Below are 20240 nucleotides of genomic sequence, written 5' to 3'. Positions count from 1 at the left end.
CCCCAGGCTCAGTTGGTGCAAGCAGCAGCGCCCTTGCTCGTCTTGGTCGCCCAATTCGTCTTTGTCGACTTGACCACAGAAGTGGTAACCTTGGACACAGTGCTTCGCTCCGTGACTGTGCTGGAAGGCAGCAGGGTGGTCTTCGCTGTAGCCCAGCTTGTGACAGTCTTCTGGTCCAGGGTGACAGTGGATGTCTTCTTGACTGTGTTGGTTGAAGTAACCTTGACAGTTCCTGCAGCCAGAGTCTGGGTGAGAGTCTTGTAGACTGTGACTGTGGTTGCGGGAAGAGTGGTGGTCTTCTTCTCGGTGACTACAGATGTAGCGTCGACGACAACTGTAGTGGTATCGGCCTTGAGAGTAGTTGTCTTGCCTGACTCCTTGGTGATGACCTCTGTAGTTGTAGAAGTAGATCCTGCGATAGTAACAGTGGCGAATCGAGTCGCGACAGATGTAGACACCTCTACGACGGTCACCGGCTTCAATGTGCTTGTCTTTCCAACCGTCTTGGTGGTGATCAACTCCGTTGTAGTTGTGCTACCAGGGACAGTCGCGGTCGAGGTCTTGACGTTAGTGGTGTAGGTTGAGACAACGGTGACAGTGACTGTTCGAAGAGCCTCGGCACGAGCCTCAAGATTGATGGAGCCAAGGTCCAGATCACGGCGGGTCAGACCAGAAGAAAGATCGAAAGATGGGTTACCAAAGACAATAGCAGCTCGAGGCTTGAGAACCGCTGCGGCGCCGAGATCACGCTTGTCCTGGGTTGGGATGCACTTGAGTGTTGTGGTCTTAGAGACAGTCTTGACAGAAGTTGTCACGACAGTAGACACAACGGTGGTAGCCTTCAGGGATGTAGTAGTAGTACCGCCAGTGCCAATAGTGGTAGTGGTAGTGCTCTTGACAGTGACAGCCTTGGGGCTTGAAGTACTGGTAGCAAAGACAGTTGTGAAGTCGGTCTCTTCCTGAGTCACCGACTTGGGAGTAACTGTGACCGCAGTAGTAGATACTGTTGTCGTGACAGCCTTTGCGGAAGTTGTGATCCAAGAGGTGACAGTCGCGGCAACCACGTTAGTTGAAGTCTTGGTAACGTCAGCAGGGGTGACAGTCTTGCCAACATCCACAACGTTAGTCGACTTAACAGTGATCACGCTGTCTCCTTGTGTGATCTGCTGAGTCTGAGTAGTCGTGCTCTTCTCGGTATTGGTCTTGGTAGTAGGATCAGGCGTGATGGTGGTTCCGACATCAAGAGTAGAAGTGGACTTCTCTGTAATAGTCACAGCGGCTCCGGTGGTGGTGACAAGAGCTGTCTGAGACGTTGTCACAGTCTGCGTAGTGTAGACAGTTGTGGAGCTGAATGTCTGGGTAGCAGCGATACCCGCATCAAAAGGCGTCGCGTCAACGAGCGTCATGTTGATCCAGGCCGTAGAAGTGAAGAAAGTGCCCAGCTCAAACTGTGCAACATCCTCGCCAGAGAGCTGCTTGGCGAAAGAAGCACGCTGGCTAGTAGAAGATCCAGGACCAGAGTTGTCGAACTCTCCAAAGATGACATTGGCTGTTCGGGGATCAGTCTTGGTCCAGGCTTGCCAACCTGCAGCGGCCACACATGAACCCAGCTCAGACTCGATGTAGGCAACGCGAGCATATTGATCCCACGGTCGACCAAGGTAGATGCTGGAGTAAGTAGCACCACCAGCAGGAGTAACCGTGCACTGGTCAAACACGAAACCGTAAGAATTTGTATTTGTCCCCTTCTTGTTTGCAGTCAATGCGATGCCGTCTCTGTTGGGAGAAATGGTAGACTTGAGGAAATATCCAGCTCCAGAACCCCAGATCATGTCGATATTGCCAGTTACGATTGAATTGTAGGCGAAAAGATTACCGTTAATGAGCAGAGCGTCCTGGTTACCGTAGACCTGACAGCCATAGAGCGAGGCAAACTTGCTGCTCTTGACGGCAAAACCAAGACTAGCGTAGCTGTGCGTTTGTTAGCATATGTACAGTTCATTAGAGTAACTGAGACTTACTTGGCGGTGGTACCAAAGGTGTTGGCAAAGTTGATGTTGACAGCCTGGAAGTAGTTACCAGTGGCATAGAATGTAGCCGAGTCAGAGTTGGAGGCTTCAGCCTGAGTGTCAATGCCCTTGTCATATGTGATGGTGACCTGGTTCTTGGAGTTATCTTCAGGAGACTCAGAGTAACCGATGAAGAATGTGGTTCCAGGTCGGCTGAGGACGATCTGTTCCTTGTATGTGCCGGGATAGATGAAGACAGTGGGGGTGACCTTGGTGGAAAGGGGCAGAGCATCGATGGCAGCCTGGATGGTATCATAAGTTGTGACTCCATCGATAGGGTCCTTGGAGACAATGTAGGCACCGGCAGGAGGAGTCTTTCCGCTATAGGGAGCAGTAGGAACAGGGGTAGGTGTGACAATACTGGGCTGAGGCGTTGTAATGGAGTCCCAGTAGGTCTTGTCGATCCAGTCAGTGCTGTCCATAACAGACTCAAGAGAGTAAGTATCCGAGGTCAGAAGTGTAGCAAACCCAAATGCTTCTCGGGCTGCTGTGTTCTTCTCCCAGCTTCCAGGACCCTCGTTGTTGTACTCAGCAAAAGTGATATGATCAGTGCGAGGATCGGTTGTAGACCAAATCTTCCAACCAGCAGGCTGAATGATGCTGTCTAAGTAACTGTTCTTGATGACCACAAGAGAATATGCGCTATAAGGTCGGCCAAGATAGACCTGTCCCTGGAGATCCACAGTAGCTGAAGAAGCTTCAGTGAAAAGACACTGGTCAAAGATGTAACCTCCGATCGCACTCGCGCTGCTACGGCTCTGTGCTGTGATGGCTGACTTTGCACGCTTCGCAGCCAGTGTGCAACCCTTGAAGTAGGCCTTGCTGTAACCCCAGACTAAAAGTTATTGTCAGCATGAACAGAAAGAGAGTAAAAGGAGAATGACATACTGAAATCAATTGCACCCTCGATGTAACAGCTCTCATAGTACTGGTAACCATTTGTCGCGCCGTTCAGCAGAGTGTCCTGCCAGCCGATGAAGGAGCAGCCATAGAAACCGATGTCATTTCCGTAGATACTAGCAGCAAGAGTAACATAACTGGGTGTCGCGCCATCTAAGTTGTCCGAGTTGACGAATTTGACGTTGTAAAAGGCGATCTTAGTACTGGCTGTCGCGATGGTGGCTGTATCCGCGTTGCTACGGCCGGCGGGAATAGTACCAGCAACCGAGAGACCCTTGGCTTGGGTGATGGTGACCTGGTTGCTGGTATAGGCCTTTCCTGGGTCGCTCTCGGTGTATCCGATGATAGTGACAGGTCCTGGTCGGTTGATCGCAGGGACCTGCTCCTCATATGTTCCGGCGTAGATGAAAATGGTCTGGGGTGTTGAGTCCTTGGGGAGACTCTTGAGAGCATCGGTGAGAGTGGAGTAAGATCCCGACTTTTCTCCTCCGACGGACACAGTGACAGCGTTCTTGGGAGGAGTGGTGCCGTCAGAAGGATGCACCGGCCAAGTGTCATCAGTCTCAGGGTCGGTAGCTGTGTCAGAGCCGTCAATGGCGTAGCTGGGTACAAGGCTGTATGCCTTCATATCAAGCCAGCTGGTGCTGCCAATGAACGATCCGAGGGAGTATGCAGCAGCCTGTGACTCGGTGAGCTTTGTCGCGAAGCTGGCTCTAGACGAGGTCCAGTTTCCGGGGCCGGTGTTGTTGAATTCTCCGAAAAGCACGTTCTGGACATTATCAGCAAGCCATATGGTAAACTTAGAAAGACGTCTCATCTAAACTTAGAAAGTCGTCTCCTCTAAACTTACCGATGTCTGAGGGTTACTGGAAGACCAGGTAGCCCAACCCTGAGGAGAGATATGCTTGTCAAGGAAAGAGTTCATGTACACAACAAGGGCATACTGGGACCAGGGGCGACCCAGTGACGTCGTACCGAAGTTAGATCCGTAGCTGTCAGTATATGTGACCTTGCACTTATCGAAGATGAAACCACCGGCCCAAGAAGAACTCTTGCGGTTGTTTGCGGTGATGTAGGCATTGGCGGTGTTGGATGCAATATAGCACTGGTGGAAGAAGGCCTTGCTATAGCCCCAGACTATTCACATTGTCAGCAGGAACGTAAGAGAGTGAAAGAAAAGAACATACTAAAATCCACTGATCCAGCTATATAGGAGTTGGAGAAGACCTGAATGCCCTGGTTGACAAGTAGAGTATCCTGGAAGCCATCGAAAGCACATCCATACGCAGCCATGTTGCCAAAGAAGTCAGCAGCGAGAGCAGCTGTGTCACTAGTCTGAGGATAGGTATTGGTGAAGTTGAGGTTGTACAGCGAGAGACCAGCAGAGGCTGAGGTAGTCTTCCAGAAGAGAACGGGGGTCTCTTCGTTGCGGGATGCACCAGTCGAGTAGCCCAGCTTGAACCAGATGAGAACCTCGTTCTGTGTGAAGTCATTCTCGAAGCTTGTCTCACCGCGAATGGTAACGTGACCGCTAGAGCGAGTGAAGGTAAGTTGCTCGTTGTAAGAACCCGCCTTGACGAAGATGGTGTAGTCATCGCCGTCGTTGGGAATGGCAGCAAGGGCAGAGGCCACAGTCTTGTACTGATTTCCGGTAGGGGAGGGAGCAACAGTCAACGTAGCACCGGCAGCGGTAGCACTTGTAGTGCTTGAAGCTGTAGTCGCAGCCGAAGTGGTTGTGGTGCTAGCAGCGTCTTTGCCGTAGACAGAACCAGGCCATCCCTTGAAGGGAGCAATGGCAGCCTTATCAATCCAAGCATCACTGCCCAAGATACCGGCAGCGCTGAAGGAAGAAGTATCGCTGATAATGGTTGCAACAGAAATTCGAGCAGAAGAGTCCCAGCCAGGACCAGTGTTGTTACCCTCAGTGAAGGTACCAGTGAAGGTGGTGGGAGAAGCAATCTTCCATCCAGCGCCTGCGATATGGCCATCGAGGAACGAGTTGACAAAGGCGACGTTGGACTTTGTGCTATAATCTCGGCCAAGGTAGGTGCTAGCCTCAGGCACAGAGCTTGACTCAGGAACAACCGCGCAGAGGTCGAACACGAATCGTGAACCGCCATACGAACCCTGGTACTTGTGGGCGGCGATAGCTTGGCCAGTAGTAGATCCCCGAGAAACAATGACAGAGTTGTAGATGTAACCAGCGCCTTGTCCCCAAACAAAGTCAGTAGTTCCTGATATCCGACTGTGACTGAAGAAGAAGTTGCCGTAATCAAGGTACAGGGTTCCCTGGGACGAGTCAATGTCGCAGCCGTAGAAAGCAACCTTGGTTCCCTTGGCATAGACAGCAAGAGCGATGTTGTTGGTCGTAGGATCGAAGGAGTTCTCAAAGTTGATGTTGTAAAAAGATACAAGCTTGGCTTCGTACTTGTTGGCGGCGAAGGTCGCTGTGCCCGACGAACCACCGCTGCTTGACAAGACAGCGTTTCTGGCAGTGATGGTGACCTTGTTATTACTGGACGAAGAACCATCAGTGGTTTCACCGCGGAAGACAGTGGCACCAGTACGGACGACCGAGACTTGTCCTTGGTATGTTCCAGCAAGGATGTAGATGTATTGGGTGGTGTCGTCAGCAGGAAGGGCTGCCACTGCAGACGCGACAGTGTCGTAAGAGGCACAAGGGTTGCTCTTAGGGCCGACAACGAAAGCCGTGCTGGGAACGGCTGAAGGCAGTGAGCATGAGGATGTAGTGGGCGCGGCGGAAGTGGATTCCTCTGTAGTGCTGGTTGCAGATTTGGTCTTAGATGAGGCGTCAGAGGCTGTCGTCACTGAATCAGCGGCTTTTGTGAGTGATTCAGATGTGGTCTTCTTCGAATCCGATGTAGTCGTCGCTGATTCAGAGGTCTCAGAGGAAGCTTCTGAAGTCGTAGGAGTGGCCGAAGTGGTGGTCTCAACACCCTGCTTGAAGTCCTTGGCATTACTGGCCTGAATGGCACTCAAAACACCCTGATCAATCCAATCGAGAGAAGAGACGGCAACGCTTGGGTATGCGCTCTTGAAGAAGGCGGAGATCTCGTAAGGAGAAAGATCCTTGGGGTCCGTGACCAGAGTCACATACTTAGAGCGGTCCGCCACGTGGTTGGAGTAGCTGCCGTCCCCAGTAGTACCGAACTCGATGTAGCTGTTCAGCTTGGACTGCGTCTTGGTATCAACGTAGACACCTGTAGCAGTGATGAAGCCTCCAATGCTCGTATCACGGAAGACAGCGACTGAGCCATCGCCGTTGCCCGCGGCGAGGAACACGCGAGTATTGGTTGATCCACTCTTCTGGCTGATGTCGCAGGTATCGAAGACGATGGTTGAGTTGTAGAGCGTGCTTCCAGCGAGGGCGCCCTTGTTGTAGACAATGAGACCATTGCTGTTCGTAGCTGTGACTGTGGTTCCGTACAGGTAGAGCGATGGGTAGTTATAGAGGACTTTGTCAGGAGCTTCAATGTACGAGTTGGCTACGATGGCAGAAGCGTAGGATCCAGTTATGGCAGCGATACCAGCAGCGTAAAATTGACAGTTGTAGAATGCGTTCTTACTGCCCCTGAGGAAGACAGCTCCGCCTGACCCTCCAGCTTGAGTGTTGGAGAACTTGATGTTCTTCCATGTGATCCCAGCAGCACTTGCCGTCGAGAAAGACAGTGCAGGGTTGGCGTTTCCGCCGTTGTTGATGACGACCTGGGGTGGGGAGGACACATCGCGCTTCGTGGAAACCTCACCGACGATAGTGACGGTGGGTGTGGCCTGGATAACGACGTTTTCGGTGTAAGTGCCGGCAAGAACAGTCACGGTTGGGTAACCACTTGTCTGTGCTGCCTTGATAGCATCGTTAATAGCTGTGTAGTCGCCGCTTCCGTCAGCAGCAACTGTGAGTACTAGAGGCGAGTCAGTCGATGTTGAAACCACGCTCTCTGATGTTTGTTGTGAAGAAGTGAAAGAAGAAGGAAATTCGGTGGTTAGAGAGTGTGATGCCTCGGAGGTTTGAGTTCCAGACGATGTGAGAGTCTCGCTCGTCTCAGAGGAGGTCAGGGTGGCGCTGAACTCGGAAGACGATGTGAGATCCCCAGAGGCTGAGGTCTCGCTTGCTGTCAAGGAGCCAGAAGACACTTCCGAAGTGGCGCTCGACTCAAGCGAAGCGGCCAAGGTAGTAGAGGCGTCGCTGGTGGCAGAGCCAGAAGTCGTATCTGACCCAGCGCTAGACTCAGAAGACGACGCGAGATTGCCAGAGGCTGAGGTCTTGCCCGCTGTGGTGGATCCAGTAGCGATGTCCGAAGTTGCGCTTGAATCGACAGAAGAGGTCAAGGTAGTATCGACGTTGCTGGTGACAGAGCCAGTAGTAGAACCCGAGCCTGCGCTTGACTCTGGAGATGAAGTCGATGCGGTCTCAGATTTAATTGTGGTAGAGTCAGTAGTCGTGTCCAAAGCGGCGCTGGACTCAACTGATGAGGCTGAAACAGTATCGGTCGTAGTTGGGTTTACAGTGGTCAGGTCGGTAGTCGTCGTGTCAGCAGCGGCCGTAGCCGACTTGGCACCAATCGCATCTGTTGAAGCTGTGTCGGCATTGGATAGTGTAGATGTTGAAACATCATGTGCTGTCACTACAGTTGATGGAAAGTGGGTGTCGCCGCCGGCGGAGCTGAGAGATGTCTCTGAGGCAAGTCCTGATGAAGTGCCAGAAGTGAGTGTAATCTCAATGGTCGATGAAGCCTCAGACAATGAGACGCTTCCAATGATAGAGGTTGTCTCTGACTTAGATGCAGTAGATGCCTCAGAGTATGCTGTCTCGGAAGCAACCGTGGTACCATGGCTAGAGGTTCCACTCGCAGTCAAGATCAGGGCACCAATACCACCCTGGGGCTGTCTTGGCTTGCATGCCGACGATCTCTTGACAAGCGGGTTGACTTGAGGAGTGAACGACGAAGAACCGCCGGGAGCAACAGGAACGTTGCCGTTCAAAGGAGTGTCATGAAGGGAATCAAAACGAGTGGAATGGCTGGAGGAAGAATCAACGAAAGCAGGGACAACTGAACCTTCTTTTGCAAGACTGCTCCCACAGACAAGCGGGAGCAGTAGCCAGGCAGACAATCTGGCCATGTTGAGCCGTGATTCAAACGCAACAGCACGAAGGTTATGGACGCGGGGGAGGGACAAAAGTACGTGGTCGGACCTTGTATTCTACAGGGGCTACATACACTGATATAACATCAGGTCTCTTATCTGATATCAGCCGCAGAGGCCACCAGCTTCTCGGTTATGAAAAGCCATGAGTTTCGCCCAGTCTAGAAGTACTCGGCTCGCCCGTCAGACTAAGTAGTCTTGGGCATGGCAAAGACCTCATCCTAAGTGACAGAAATATTCAGAAGAGTTTAGGATATCTTAGAGTAGCTTATGATGAGCGTCGTGGACTCCTTGATCAGTTTATTTTGGCCCCTAATCTAGAGTCTTACGACACCCTGAGAATAGTGCCGGCCAACAAGCAGCTGAACATGACATTCAAGAAACTATCGATTTCGCACAAAGGCTAGAGAATAAACGACACAAAACGGTCGAATAAAATGTTCAAATCAGTCCAGGGGACTCGGCCGTGACGGAAGATAGCGCCGGAAGAATTATTTGGAGACGGTGAAATATACCCTTTCAGGAATAGAGGCAAGGTGTAGTGGGACGGCCCTAGATTTCATCTCGTCTTTTAGCTGAACAGTAGGTCTGGGCCTGGACTAGAGACCAATGAGAGTGTATTAGTGACGACGTTCTGGGCTATCCAGACTGCCGGGAGTTTGGACCGTTGCCAAGAAGGTTTTTCTTGTGGGACGAGGACGATATCACGATAAGGTTCCAAATGGTTGAACCCCTTTTTTATGTCTGAGTTTATATAAAGTTTATAATTAATATGTATAGTTACACTTTATAATGTTCTATGATGACAGTTTAAACAAATCATTTCAACCCCCACAAACTCAAAGTGTCACGATCCTGATCTCGCAATCCCACAACGATTCATAAAGTTCGAGTCCAGCACCACGTCAGCCCATCATCATTTCCAAAATTACAGGGGTAAGCCATCAAGCAGATTCACTATTGAATTTCCCAGCCACGAATGGAGAAGGCCCCGAAACGATTCCCCATTCTGGACGTTCTAAACTCGAATTCACGAGCTAGTCAGCGGGAAGAAAGCCTATATCAGGAATAGTCTCACCATTCGTGACCGCCACCGCCACAGGCTAATGATTTTGACAGAAGCGACACGTGGACGGCACACTACGCTTATCGGTGTTTCCAGGTAAGTGGGATGAGAGTTTTAGATCCGGTGCAGGGAATACCCCTGACTTAGATTCAGCTTGAGTCAGTCATGTGTGACGGTTCGCCTTTTTTTAGTCGTTTTCCTGTGAGAAAAATATGCTTCTGTTTGTGGCTTGCCGATGCCTATTACCGACAGCTTTCAACTTTTCAAGGCCGCGTGGTCTTTATTGACTTGGATGAATGTTCTGGGCCTTTCTGGGGAAGAATAATCAAGACTTTCTCCGGAAACTTCAGGAAATATCATTCTCAAGAACCATAAACCTGGTAAATTCTAATTGTCAATCAAATGTTCTAGTAAACTTAAGCGAGTCCGTGATCGGAGGAAACTCTTTCTTTCTAAGGTAGATATAGATACGCGTATCTAATATGGTTATCTGACTACCCTAGATAGGATAGATGTAGAACTTGTTCTCAAGATCAGTCAAATCCAACAGAGCAATCTCAACCTTCCTTCGAACAACCTGACCATTCTCATCCAACTGCTCAACCTCACCAAACTCGTGTGCAAGTCTCTCCTCCTCGCTCAAACCAGCCGCCCACTCCTTGCGCTCCTTATTCCTCTTCTTGAGAATGAACTGAATGACGAACAAAATCGCTGGGGTTCCTACCCAGCTGATAAGAATCATAGAAATCCAGGCACCATAATATCTGGGAGCATCCTTTGGAACCCAGATTTGGGGTGAAATCAAGTTTGCGACACTGTAGCCGATCATGAACATGACGTTGCGGGTGAGTTTCTTAGTGTAGCCAGCAGCACTCGATGTTGCCCAACCCAAGGCGATGATGTAAGTGTTTCCGTAGGTATGGCCTGCGAGGAGGAGACAAGCGAGCATGCCGAGTTTCTCGTTCCAGTTGATAGCGACCATTCCTATACCACCGGCAACGGCAGGTATACACCAGACAAGACCGTGAAGAGCGAGGTTGGAAGGCCACCACTTCAGTGCAAAGGTTCCGGCAAGACAAATGGCGACTCCAAAGCCACCACCAGCTGCAGCAACAAGTGTTGAGCCCAGAGCATCGACGCCAAGAGCTGTGGTAATAAGATTCTGTTGACCGTACGTCAAGTTGTTGGACATCATGAGTGTGAAAGCCTGGAGAGCAAACAGCCACGAAACGGGATCCCGGAGTGTTTCCTGAAACTGAGTCTTTTTAAACTGCTTCTGTTCGATGGAACTCTGACTCGACTCGTGCACTCGCTTGATGGAGTGAACCTTTTCTTCCAGGGTCAAGAATCTAGCCTCAGCGGGATTGTTTGGGTAGAAGAACCAAACGAACACAGATAACACGACGGAAAGGCCTCCAGTAACGATCATGAAAAGCTTCCATGGTAGGACTGCACTATGACTCCAGAGAAGACCGTAGGAGATGAAAGCAGCGCAGACTGGTGCCAAAGCTGATGTGACCCAGAGGAAAGGTTGAAGAAAGGACTGCTCGTGTCGGTTGAAGAACATGCCGATTGTCATCTCCATCGCTGGCACGACTACTGATTCGGCAGCACCGAGAGCTATGCGAAGAACAACAAGACCGGCGTACTTGGTCGCAACGCAGTGAAGAAGGATAGTAGCTCCCCACATGAAGACCAACCCGGCAACGAATTTACCAAAGGGAAGTCTCTGCATGAGATAGTGGCCAGGCCATTGTGCAGCAAGGTATCCTATGATATTGTGAGACAGGTTCTGACTTGAAAAGGTGATAGAGGGCCTGTAACATACCGACATAGAAGAATGTTCCCAAATTGTTGTATTGTGCCTTGTTGATACCTGTTTCCTCGAAAAGACCGAGAATGGCAGCATATCCGAGAGTTGATTTGTCAATCTGCAGATTCGTCAGTAAATCTACCGTAGGGAATACCGGTGAGGTTTGAACATACGAATAGAAGCAAATTAATCGCTGATAATAGCCCCATCACGTGCCAGTAAAGCTTCCTTCGCAGCTTCTTCTCCTTCTCAGGTGTCAAAGGTCCAAACTGATCGCCATGCTCCTCAACGAGGCGCAACGTAACATCAGCATATTTCTCCGAGACAATAGCAGTCTCTCCCTCTTTCTCTCGGCTTTGAACCCTAGAAAGGTCCTTGGAATCTTCTTTAACACCCATATCTGAGACGGAAAGATAAAGAAATGGGATGAAGTGCGGATACAGCCGAGTGATCTACATGCGGGAAATGCTTGGCTTTATCTCAAACGACCACCAGATATAAGACCACTATCAAATCACATCAGATCGACTCCATACTTCTAAATTGATTACACTGACTCACGAATCGCCCTTTTCGTGATGATTTGCACTTCATTGTTACGCTGACCTTTGTTGCGACAACGTGGGGAACGATTGCGTGCTGAGGTATTGTATAGCGATAGGTCGATTATCTGTTGATACGTCAAGGATTCGGATCCGAGCCGCTGGTAGTTGCACGATGCGCCGCATTAGATGCCGCAAAGCCGCAATTTTAACTGAAAAGGGAACGCCACACTTTTGAGGACTCACAGTTGCTCAGGTGCTCGTAGAACAATTTATGGCCAGACTGCTTAGAAACATACCTTCATCCACATCATCCCATCACGATTCACTCTTCTCATCATGGTGATTATACTTTCCGTTTCAATGTTAATAAATTATGAGTTGTAATCTCAACTCTCTTTGAGATGGTTTATGCAAGACTGCTCACAGATTCGGGCACAAGCCGACTTGCAAAATCCACTTTGCTTATATGCCTAGTGAACTCTATTCCTGCGGCTCCGCGACATTGGAAACCGGTGCCGCACGCGATCCGACGAGTCAAATATTTCCCAATACGGTAATATTTCAGCCTGAGGCGAGTCTATTCACACCGAAGCTTACAAAGAGACCGCAAAGTATCATAAATCTATGCATAGATTAGGAATTATATGTTGAAACACTGTCCATCGAACCCGAATATATTGCCCGTATACCGATACTAAAACTATATCTAGCCTGAGCATATTCGCGAAGATTAAAGAGTGAATAGCGTCGGGACTCTTCCGGTTCCTTCATACTCAGCAATAATCTTCTTATTGGCCCTTCGAAGAATAAACTTCAACAAGAAGCAAACACAGATTTCCAATACAGCAAACGCCAAAAGAAGAACCATCGCCCTAGTATACCTTGGCTCATCATTCGAGTCGAAGAAGTAAGGGCTCCAGATGGTTCCAAGCTGACCGGTGACATTGATGATAGCCGTTGCACAAGCCTTCTTCGTCGGTGTCTGACCAACTGAAGACGCAGCCCAACTGTATAAGGCTGCATTTGCTCCAAAGCAACCGCATATATACAAGAACGATGCAACGTATCGAGCTGGGATGTTGATCGTCGCAGCACTGATAATGAAACCGACGATTGCGAAGAGAATCGCACCGCTTATGTGCCATCCTCTCTCAGCCTTGCGGTCACTGTGCCAAGCGATAAAGTATGAGATGAAAGCACCGAGAAGATATGGCGGCGCGGTGCAGACGAGAGTGATTGTTCGACTTCCCAAGTTGAAGCCCCGTACTATGGCAGGATAAAAGTAGTTGAAACCGTACGCAGACTGGTTAGATAGCAGCAAAAGAGCCTGCCATGGTTAGATGTTTTCTGAAGCATGGGGATTAAGAGCACTGACAAAAGCCCAGACTTTGATATCGGTGACAGCAAGTTTCAGGCCATGCAGCACAGACTGATCATGTTCTTCCTCAGACACAGCATCTCTGACCATTCGAGTAACAGCTACCTCTTTCTCCTCCGCGGTGAAAAGCCAATCCTGACTCTTCGTAGCAGGGAAATCAGGAAGCATCACAAACGCGACTAGTCCCAGCAAGAAAGTCGCAGCACCTTCGAGGATGAACAGCCATCGCCACCCCTGAAGTCCAGCTACACCTCCCAAGCCAGCAAAGATGCCTGCAGCTAATAGGCCAGATACTGCAGTTGCAAGAACAAGACCAGAATACAGAAACGCATAGCGTAGTGCTAACTCTTTCTTGGTGTACCAGCAGGATAAAAGGAAGAAAACGCCTGGGAAGAAGGGCGCTTCGCAAATGCCGAGGAAAAAGCGGATGATGATCAAGTGGGTGAATGAATTGCATACAGCAGTGGCGGCAGATACGGCGGACCATAGACAGACCCATGCTGGTATATAAATCGAAGGTCGAACGCGAGTGAGGATCATGTTGCTTGGAATTTGCATAAGCATGTATCTGTTCATTCGTTAGCGTACACTTCTGATAAGTCAGCTGTTGACTGACCCAACGTTGAGGATTGCCAAGGCAGTACTATAATCATTGCCACTCAACACAAGATCCTTCTCCAATGAATCAAGCTTTGATTGGCTAGCAACATATATCAGCACAGCCCCTAGAACACGCGAGAGGTTCTTACGCAATATTGTTCCTGTCTAAATAGTTGAATAGATAGAGGATGAAAACCATTGGCATCAGAGTCATATCAAGTTTGCGCACAAGACTCTTCTGTGCAGTATCATAGCTAGGATCGTTCACTTCGGAAGAGAAACCCTCCTCACGGTCGGTGTTCTTGGAGGGGGAGAGCTCGAGGGTCTCTTTACCATCAGCTGGGGCAAAGTTCGTCTCTGAGAGTTTGGTGGACATGATGTAGAAGGATTGATCGTAGAAATATATTGAGCATGTGTTTAAGGATATTAGCAGTTTCAAGGAGCCCAAGGCCCTGCTTTATATCTTTCTTGCTCCAGAAAGCTTACCGACAACGGATCTAGATAAGACTCCAGATATGGGGCCCCGGATGAGGAGCATGAATCGTGGGGTATCTCATATCGAATCTAGTAAGTTTTCGCATTTGTGAAACGCTATTGGCCATATCTAGAAGCGAGGCCGTGAGGCTTTTCATGGAGAGTGGTGCAACGCTAGTGGTTCAACGGAGGTGTACCTCCATTTGATACCTAGGCTTTGTGGCTGACTAGTATTCCCACTATCTTATAGCTACAAGTGGTGCTTTGATGTATGGAGAACTCTAAACAAAGTGAAGTCGATCGATGCCTCTTCGTTCCTAGAACTTCCTGCCGAAGTGGACTCAATGGTTGTCTCATCGGTCAACAATGATGGTTCTAGATTGCTGCTCTTCCCAGAGTTCCAGGCAACCTTTGCGGATACGTCTTCGACCACAGTTTTAGATGCCGAGCCGCCTTTGGCGAGCGGGGTTAGGAACCCGAGGAGATTAAGGATGATTTTATGGTTAACTTTTCCTCACAGGGCCTGACCACGTCCAGAAGACACACTGACGCAGTTTTTCTCCAATATTTCACGAGAACATCGCTTGTTTCACGTATGATACTCTAATAAAGTTCTATATCAAGCTTATTGTTTTGATTAAGTCGTATATTACAGTTTTTCGAAGAGCTCTCGCATTCTCTTTCATAAAATCAACCGGACAATAATCAATTTCATCATATTAATATGCTAAAAAAAGACAATAATCAAGATTCTTACAGCTTGCTAGACTTCTCAGGAATAGCAGCGATAGCTTCCATCTCCACATGAGCGCCCTTTAGGGGAAGCTGAGCAACAGCCACGCACGTTCGGCTCTGTCCGTCATTATCAGTATCAAGCCGACACCGAAAGCGAAAGACATACTTACTGGCTTGGGATCAGAAGTGAAAAACTCGAGGTAAGCTTTGTTAACCTCAGCATAGTGGTCCATATTCAATATAAAGATGGTGACTTTCAAAGCATTGTGAAGACTTGTTCCCGCTTTGTTCAGGATGGCGTCGAGGTTCTTGAGAGCACCCGCCTATTTGGAGGGTTAGGACACAGGCTGGGCTCTTAGCTCGGGGAATATAAAAGAGGACATACGGTCTGATGATAAGGACCCTCAGCCAGTTGTCGAGTCTGGGGATCCATACCGAACGAACCTGAGCAGTAGACTGTTCCATTATGAATAATTGCTTGCGAGAGATGAGGACTGGGGGCAGGTGCATCAGTAGTCAGAACACCGGTTCGGAGAGACATGATGAATGGTGTAAGAGTCAGAAGGTCTAGGTTTTAAACACGGTTACCTTAGATGGGACGGTATGTGTTTGAAGGTTGGGTCGATTCAAAATGGAAATGGTTACTTATAGTCCACTAGATAACAAATAAGCCCCCGATGTTCGGAGAGAGCTCGGGGAGGCATTTTCACTGAGTCCATACTAAGAACTCAACTTGAAAGCATATGCACAACAAGATACCAGGATGAATCCGTGATAGACCTCCCCGCAGTCTCCACTGTCAAAGAAGAATGGAGGTGGATCTCCGTGAGACTAATGCAAGTCACTGTCCAATCAAGTCTCAACGGACACCTCCCTCCATCGCTTCAGATGCCTTCTTTTTGACTACCAAGTGGCGTCCTTGAAATGGCTCCGACAATTGATGGAAACCCAATGCGACATTTAGGAAAGACTAGATATACCAAGAGCCATGGCATGGACCCCGGAAACACTGATAAGACACCTCATACGAGCGAGGCATGCCATCGGCGTCTCCCGAAGTCAAAGAATAAATCTGCAACAAAATCTTCTTTTTATAAGAGCACTCGCTAGCTCAGCCTACAAGTCATCGATCATCTTGACCTAACTGTCTTTATGTACTTAGTCCTACAATTGTCTACCACTACTCGCCACAAATGTCTTGCCAAGGCGAAACTATTGTCATTGTTGGGTACGTCCAATACCATTCCTGTCTTGAATCCAATCAACTTTCCTTTGGACAATCAACCTTGTTGAGAACAATGACTAAACTCTGGAACCATCAGCGCTGGAGTCATAGGACTATCCACAGCCCTTCGAGTCCAAGAACAAACTCTTTCGCAGAACAACCCACCATCCATAGTCATCGTCGCACGAGACTTTCCCAACGAGACATCCATAAACTATGCTACGCCATGGGCCGGCGCACATTATCGGCCATGCCCAGGGAACACTCCCCAACTACTTCAAGAAGCAGTATGGGCGAAGAAGACATACGATACTCTTGACAGTTGGTCTGAGAAAGACAAACTCGCCGCTGGTGTTGAATTCATGCCAGGAGAAGAGTTCTTCGAAAGCCCAACGCCTGAATATGTCGATGTTACCAAGGATGTATCCCAGTCGGCGTATGCTCACCTCGAATCGAGCTTTGAACTTTTCAGCGGCAGTGAATTGAGTGCTATGAGTGACTCCCTGCAACTGGGTTTTCGTTACCGGACATATTCTCTCAATAGTCCTTTGTATGCTTCGTTTTTACAGCGCAGATTTCAGAATAGAGGAGGTCGTGTAAGACAGTACACACTTGCATCACTGGAAGAGGTCTTCTCGATTGAAGCCTCTGTCTCTGTTGTGATCAACTGCTCGGGCATGGGATTTGGTGATCCAAAAGCATTTCCCATCCGTGGTAAGTAATAAAACACCAATGAGCCTTTGAGTTTTATTGCTAATCTTCTTTTAGGCCAGACATGCCTTGTGCGGAACCCAATTTCGAAGACCGTAACACGTCAGAACTCGGATGGCTCGTGGTCATTCGCTATTCCTCGACCTTTAGAAGGCGGGACTATCATTGGAGGCACCAAAGAGCCCCATAATTGGAACCCTTATCCTTCAGCTGAGACACGGCAGACTCTGCTGAACAATGCAGCAAAATGGTTTCCTTTCGACAGTGAAGGTTATCTATCTTCTAATACCAGGGACTCCGATCGTTTTGATGTCGTCAGAGACATCGTTGGTCGTCGACCAGCACGCGAAGGGGGCCTTCGACTAGAACTGGAGCGCCTGAAGCCAGGTGTTGTCGTTCATGCGTATGGTGTTGGTGGTAGAGGTCTTGAGCTATCATGGGGCATCGCAGACGAGGTTGTTACTTTGCTTCACAAGCAGAGCTATTTCTTCTTACGAGCGCATTTGTAAAAATCCCAATTCTAATCAGAAGTCTGCTCCTTGACTTGCTGTATTGGAGGGGCAAGATTTTTGCGTCTTTTATGATATCATATCATTAGGCTGATCTCAATCACGAAGATGGATCCAAGTGCGACTAATTCAGTCAAAGGATAATAGAAATTTCATTACGCTCTGCTAATCCCAAATGCAAGTCTAAATCTAAATATTACAAGATGATACTCTTATGAACACTGAGAAGGCATAGCCTGAGAAGTGAGGAACTGGACACCTGAAGCGGGACTTCCACCCAAGACAATGTCAAAGTAAGTGCTCTGCTCCTCGAACATGGTCTTCGCCTGGAAGCCAGTGTAGCCGCTGGACTTCTTGCCAGTAGCCTTGAAGTTGGTGATCGCCATCTGGAATCTGGGGACGATAGAACCCTTGACGGGTTTCTTGTGAGCGACGCGAAGGGTCAGAGCGTCCTTGGCGCGGGCATCTCGAACCATGGCTGTAACGACGAGAGGAGCGTTGGGAAGCTTCTCAAGCACGGCACAGGATTGCTGAAGCTGGTAAAGGACGGTATCATCGACCTTGTAGCCGCCGGTCTTCTGGTTGTCGTGGGTGACGGTCGCCTTGGTGGAGGGCTTGACCTCCTGGATGAAGAACTTCGTGATACCGTTCTTAGCGTCCATGGTGGTGTCGAACTCGAAGTTGGCAAAGACTTCTCCAGCACCGGAAGATGTACCGCCCTGGAAGGTCGCCTGCTGTGTAGGCACAGTGACCTTCTTGCCGTCTCGGCCAACGTAGATGAGGTTGATAGCAAGGTCATTGTTATTACGAATGTTGTTTGTGATTCTGACTCGAACCGAGCCCGTGAAATGTATCTTGTTTTTGTTGTTAAGAGACAGCTCGGTGATGTAAGGGCGGACATCGTAAGCCTCGAGGACGGGAGTGAGCTGCACGCTCTTGGGCACGGTATCGATCATGCGGGTGAGGATGTCAGCACACATGCTGTTGAAACCAGCCTTAGTGGAGAGCTTCTTCATAGTAGCTTTGTCATTATCGAATATTCGCTTATCAGAGTGGAAGGTGGCGTTCTTTGAAGCGACAAGAGGATTCTTGGACGTGCCGGCCAAGTACTCTGTGACGATGCCGTTATGGAAAGAAGAAACATCCTTCTGGAAAGGCACGTTGGTATCGTTGTTGGGATCAGCCTTGATGCCAACAATCTCAGGAAAGTCAACGCTATGCACGCCGCCAATAGCATGACCACAAGCAACCATAGCAGTCATCTCCTCCTTAGTAAAACCAGCCTTTGTGAAAGCAGCAAAGGTATCCTTTAGGTTTGTCGAAGGCTCGGGAACACCAGCTGGGCCAGCCTTGTATGCATCGATACGGCCAGCTCGGAAGGGAATCCTGGGGCCATTACAAGCTCCAACGGCGAGAACAGTCCCCAGGGCTGTGAGATCGGAAGCAGTAGCGCGGGGGTTGTGGAAGCCGCTGAAGAACCCGAAGGTATTGTTGAAGGCTTTTCCGGGGTTTTCGGGTCGTGAAGACTCCCAGTAGATGGACGCGTCCAAACCACCTGTTCCCGCTTTGGCATCGTGTGTAATGGCATCGTGGAAAGCTGTTCGGAGCCATTCGGCCGTGTTCTGGGTTCCAGGGACATTGCTTCCAAACTCGCAAGTTCTTAAAGCTGCAAATTGTTAATGGATTTCATGGCATGGAAAGGTTTATTGCTTACCATCAGCGAAACCTCTCTTGTTAAATCCTCCTTGCATGTACAGAAGATCTTCGACCTCATCCCATTTTGAGGGCCAAACGAGCTGCGAAGCAGCACTGAATTGAACGAGCGCAAAAGCGAGAGTGGCTGAGCCTTTCATGATGGGCAGAATTGAACGAATGTGTTGGTATGCTACAAAACAAATCGCATGATGTCTCTCGCCATCTTATACTACATTTTCCTCCATAGTCAAAACCCACTATCCCAGCAGGACATGTTTCACTTATGGGCAGAATTAGAGAATACGAGAACCCAGCTCTCAATTAGTGTAAAACCTATGCATAAATCGAGCCTAGAAAGTCCGTCGCGCATTTCGCGTGACTAGGAGCAAAGTCCAAACAGTGGGAGATACGAGTCCTATCCATGTGGAGTGCCCCAAAATTTCAGGGCTCGTAAACAAACAGACCAATAGCGTTGATATGATTTCAATGCAGATCCCCTGAAATTTGCAATTTACCCACCAAGGCTAGAGCGTAGGACTAAATTTAGATGTCGGCAAGGCAATGCCGAACTCCACTAGGAAATTCTGGAAGATCGATTCGACCTGATGACCCATTGCGGCTACGCTTTGACTGGAATGCTAGGAACTATTGTAAAGCAATGCTATGCTAGTGTTTATCTTTACTCGGTAGTTCAATACTGGATATCCACTAGTTGAACCGTATAGCATATGTCGCTTGGAGAAACATAGAGTTTGCTGGGACGGCTCGTAGACCCTTTCGTTCTATAATTAATTTTACGTTGAGCAAAGATAATCACCGCAGTTACTGATAGACGAGAGGTTATTTGCACTATATTGTAAGGCGCACCACTATACGAGATAGATCAAAAGTTCTTCGAGTCGCCATTATTGGGGCACTCTGGTGAAAATCCTGCTTTTGCAGTATGTATGGCCAAAATCTTCAACGCTCAAGATTACTGGAGATGCGACTGGCATTGAGGTGTTCTGATAGGTATATGTAAATAATTGTACGAGCTTCTCTTTCTCTTTACTGTTCTAACTTATTCTTTCTTCTCAAACATTTCTTAGCCTTATTCTGAGGCCACTGACGCGCTTCAATCTCTGCTGTCAATATCAGTATTCAACAAGCTACCCTATGCACCTTGGTAGAATTCATGCTGAATGAATCAAATTGTGTCCTATTATAAAGATTATACTGCTATAAACATTCTATTCCAGGCTCATATTTAATTATAAATTTCAATTTGGTGGCAGAAGCCGTTCAACATTAGGCTGGCTAGGGGAACGCACGAAAACTTAAGTAAGAAAAAGGTTTAGTAACCTTATTACCCGTT

At 48.8% G+C, this 20240-nt stretch overlaps 5 protein-coding genes across 5 annotated transcripts; 1 reads left to right on the top strand and 4 right to left on the bottom strand.

Annotated features, from left to right (window-relative positions):
- On the bottom strand, window positions 1-8111 carry FOBCDRAFT_298104 (pectin lyase fold/virulence factor; the record flags this gene model as incomplete). Its single annotated transcript, XM_059611928.1, has 6 exons — window positions 1-1971; window positions 2022-2904; window positions 2958-3738; window positions 3820-4106; window positions 4157-7541; window positions 7956-8111. 6 exons carry the CDS (start codon window positions 8109-8111, stop codon window positions 9-11), a joined length of 7455 nt encoding a protein of 2484 aa, XP_059465782.1. The 3' UTR covers window positions 1-8.
- A 1510-nt stretch (window positions 8112-9621) lies between these two features.
- On the bottom strand, window positions 9622-13513 carry FOBCDRAFT_189172 (major facilitator superfamily domain-containing protein; the record flags this gene model as incomplete). Its single annotated transcript, XM_059608675.1, has 8 exons — window positions 9622-10971; window positions 11030-11132; window positions 11188-11466; window positions 11576-11653; window positions 11856-11907; window positions 12441-12566; window positions 12615-12886; window positions 12935-13513. 8 exons carry the CDS (start codon window positions 13511-13513, stop codon window positions 9701-9703), a joined length of 2760 nt encoding a protein of 919 aa, XP_059465781.1. The 3' UTR covers window positions 9622-9700.
- A 1128-nt stretch (window positions 13514-14641) lies between these two features.
- FOBCDRAFT_230926 (Endoribonuclease L-PSP/chorismate mutase-like protein) lies at window positions 14642-15417 on the bottom strand. Its single transcript, XM_031189662.3, has 3 exons — window positions 15132-15417; window positions 14917-15069; window positions 14642-14863 (listed from the first exon to the last, which is right to left on the bottom strand). The coding sequence occupies exons 1-3, from the start codon at window positions 15285-15287 to the stop codon at window positions 14765-14767; spliced, it is 408 nt and encodes a 135-aa protein (XP_031033647.1). The 5' UTR covers window positions 15288-15417; the 3' UTR covers window positions 14642-14764.
- Window positions 15418-15693: 276 nt separating this feature from the next.
- On the top strand, window positions 15694-17354 carry FOBCDRAFT_230925 (uncharacterized protein). The gene is made up of 3 exons (XM_031189661.3): window positions 15694-15974; window positions 16069-16685; window positions 16740-17354. Exons 1-3 carry the CDS (start codon window positions 15940-15942, stop codon window positions 17189-17191), a joined length of 1104 nt encoding a protein of 367 aa, XP_031033646.2. The 5' UTR covers window positions 15694-15939; the 3' UTR covers window positions 17192-17354.
- On the bottom strand, window positions 17352-19247 carry FOBCDRAFT_167631 (heme peroxidase). The gene is made up of 2 exons (XM_031189660.3): window positions 18906-19247; window positions 17352-18857 (listed from the first exon to the last, which is right to left on the bottom strand). Exons 1-2 carry the CDS (start codon window positions 19042-19044, stop codon window positions 17404-17406), a joined length of 1593 nt encoding a protein of 530 aa, XP_031033645.2. The 5' UTR covers window positions 19045-19247; the 3' UTR covers window positions 17352-17403.
- Window positions 19248-20240: the final 993 nt, after the last annotated feature.

The sequence above is a fragment of the Fusarium oxysporum genome, chromosome IX, assembly GCF_013085055.1.
Source record: "Fusarium oxysporum Fo47 chromosome IX, complete sequence".
Taxonomy (NCBI): Eukaryota; Fungi; Ascomycota; class Sordariomycetes; order Hypocreales; family Nectriaceae; genus Fusarium; species Fusarium oxysporum.
This window is presented reverse-complemented; position numbering and strand designations above follow the sequence as displayed.

Excerpts from the sequence above, each read along its gene's own strand:
- FOBCDRAFT_167631 (XM_031189660.3), bottom strand. The coding sequence starts at position 19,044 with ATGAAAGGCTCAGCCACTCTCGCTTTTGCGCTCGTTCAATTCAGTGCT. Across the intron at positions 18,858-18,905 it reads CAAGAGAGGTTTCGCTGATG|CTTTAAGAACTTGCGAGTTT; the intron begins GTAAGCAATAAA and ends AACAATTTGCAG.
- FOBCDRAFT_230926 (XM_031189662.3), bottom strand. The coding sequence starts at position 15,287 with ATGTCTCTCCGAACCGGTGTTCTGACTACTGATGCACCTGCCCCCAGT. Across the intron at positions 15,070-15,131 it reads AGGGTCCTTATCATCAGACC|GCGGGTGCTCTCAAGAACCT; the intron begins GTATGTCCTCTT and ends CCCTCCAAATAG. Across the intron at positions 14,864-14,916 it reads TCACTTCTGATCCCAAGCCA|AGCCGAACGTGCGTGGCTGT; the intron begins GTAAGTATGTCT and ends AATGACGGACAG.
- FOBCDRAFT_230925 (XM_031189661.3), top strand. The coding sequence starts at position 15,940 with ATGTCTTGCCAAGGCGAAACTATTGTCATTGTTGG. Across the intron at positions 15,975-16,068 it reads GAAACTATTGTCATTGTTGG|CGCTGGAGTCATAGGACTAT; the intron begins GTACGTCCAATA and ends TGGAACCATCAG. Across the intron at positions 16,686-16,739 it reads AAAAGCATTTCCCATCCGTG|GCCAGACATGCCTTGTGCGG; the intron begins GTAAGTAATAAA and ends ATCTTCTTTTAG.